Source organism: Penaeus monodon, chromosome 8, assembly GCF_015228065.2.
Source record: "Penaeus monodon isolate SGIC_2016 chromosome 8, NSTDA_Pmon_1, whole genome shotgun sequence".
Classification (NCBI taxonomy): Eukaryota; Metazoa; Arthropoda; class Malacostraca; order Decapoda; family Penaeidae; genus Penaeus; species Penaeus monodon.
The window spans coordinates 10,867,042-10,869,541 of NC_051393.1; the positions used below are offsets into that span (position 1 = coordinate 10,867,042).

The window sequence follows — 2,500 nt, forward strand, 5'->3', positions numbered from 1 at the left end:
GGCCTATTGGGGGAGTCCAACACCATTAACAGAGGACACATTGTGGTAAAGCCAACAAAAGGGCATGAATGACCATGATAATGCCGAATACCTGTAGATGTAAAGATTAACATTATATGACAGTAGGCATCTTTTACTGCAATAATGAGCTAAGCCCAAATACCAGCTAGGAAGGATACACTCCATGTGCAGCTAGCCTGCTCCAAGCTCCAAACAGTTATTCACTTGTTAGTCTCAAGGTGAGGCTATTCACTTGCTACATCCCTTCAAAAGTCGTTTGATGATTTTTTTTCTTCTTTTTCTTTCTTAGCTGTATTTTGACCTGACACCTTTGGTGGAATAATTCTTTAACTTTTTAGTGTGGCTCTTTATATGGCTTACCACAAAAATAATAATAATAATATGCAAAGACAATATATCCCTTAGCATAATCATAAAAAAGTAAGTGACTGTATTTCCTCATTTACTGATTTCTTATAAAATGATTTTGTACTAATAATAAATTAGGCAATACAACTTTCATATTTTGTGTTATTGGTGAAGGAATATTGTCCTTTAATCCCTACACAACAAAAGCATAACCATATACTTTACCTTATTATATTCAAGATCCCAACATTTGACTTGCTTATCCTCACCACAGGAAAAGAGATAGGGGTGGCGTGGTGACACAGCCAAGCCACGCACTGCAGACACGTGGCCAGTCAGTGAGAGTTTTAACTGCCCTGAAGCCAGATCCCAGATCTTGATGACACGATCATTAGAGCCAGTAGCAAACCACTCATTGGCTGGTTCAACTGCAACACATCTCACCCAGCCAAGGTGACCCGAAATGACACGAGCGAGCTTCCAAGGAGCATGCCACTTGGGTCTGGGTAAGGTAGGTGGGCGCCTTGGAACAAGTGACTGCTGACTGGCACTGGCACCTGTGCTGGGTGTGGCTGGAACAAGAGCCATGCTCTGTGGGGGAGGTGTGGGGGGTAATGGTGCCTGAGGTCCTGATGGTGCTGGGAGTGCTAGTGGACCTGAGGCTTCCCCATTTGTGTTGCTTGTAACAGGATGATCATTGGGGGTGCTGTCATACATCTGCTGTGTTGCTGCTTTGTGTCTGTTCTGAGCCACAATACCAAGTACAGGACCATATTGATCTCTTGACTTTACTAATCGTCGCAGTTTTTCTAGAGATAAATCAGTTGGTGGCAGAGCACCTTGATCACATAAAAACATATCATGAGTTCGTTTTAAAGAACGGAAGACAAGGGTGTGCACGGAGTGTCTCTGTACATCTTCTGTGCTTGATGGCATTTTTTCTGTTCCTGTAGAGAGAAAATGTGAAGTAATAACTATATTTAGTCAATGTACATATATATCTGACAGCATATTCACATATTCATTTACTCCTTCAAATTCTATTTCTAAAAAGTAACTGCTAGTATCTTTAGTAGACCATTTTGAAATCACAATATTAATATCATCATAATGAAAATAACAGAAACAGAAAATAAAATCAAGGGAAACATAACCATAAATTTTCAACACCCTATGCACCATGGATTATTCTTGTATTCATCTACGCTTTGATTGTCATGCTGTTTCACCCCAAATATGTTCCTGACACATTTTCTTTCTTAGATAAACAAAGGTTGATGTGTTCTTTCTAAGTTTTACTGTATTTACTATGCCTTTTCAGACATTCATGCAATACTCTAAACACAAAATAAGGTTAATAAAAAAAATGTATGTCTTATACAGCTGAACTATTTTTCTGAGCTGAAAAAAATAATGCAAATCTTGGTAAATATTAGTGCACACCTTTTCTCTCTCCATTTTGGCCTGGCCACTCAAAAAAATTCTTACATGGTAAATCTTGAATTGAACTGATTGAGAGGGCTTAAAGAATCCAGAAAACAACACTACTAGGCATTAAATATAACCTGCAGTAAGTCAGGGTGAGCCTATAATTGTTCATTGTGGTTTAAGTGACTGCATTAGTCTCCATGACTTCTGCACTTTGACAAAAGCCAATAAACTTCTACTCTTCATATTCTAGTATGAACAAGTTTGTAAGCATGCACTGTGATTTATTATTATATATGGAGTTGGTCCAAGTTCTATCTTTCCAGTAGGCCTATACTGGGTAAAGATTCGTTAGGCTTTGCCAAAACAGTGAAGGTGGAGAGGTCTTGGTAATTCTAAGTCTTAAGTGTCAGAGTTCAACTTCGGACTATTTTCCCTTCCTAGAACTCAATATCCGAATGAATCACGTAATAGTCAAATTACGTCTAAACCACATAAAACTATTCATTTATGACTGAGGTATGGCCTCGTAAACGAAGCAGAATGTTTTCTTCAGAAAACACCTACAATATGAAACTGAAGAGTATTATCTATACAACATAGATATCTTAATAGAGTAAGAGCGTCAGTGTCGAACTTATTAATCCAATGCGCTCAAAATTTAATTCAAAATCGCTGGGTCCCACAACTACCCCGAAAACGT

At 38.4% G+C, this 2,500-nt stretch overlaps 1 protein-coding gene across 1 annotated transcript in view; it reads right to left on the reverse strand.

Annotated features, from left to right (window-relative positions):
• Window positions 1-2,500, reverse strand: part of LOC119576141 (pleiotropic regulator 1-like) — a gene marked incomplete in the record, with an annotated part of 22,291 nt that overhangs the window by 5,540 nt on the left and 14,251 nt on the right. The window contains 1 exon segment of the mRNA XM_037923710.1: window positions 595-1,316. Coding sequence (XP_037779638.1) covers window positions 595-1,305 — 711 coding nt within the window.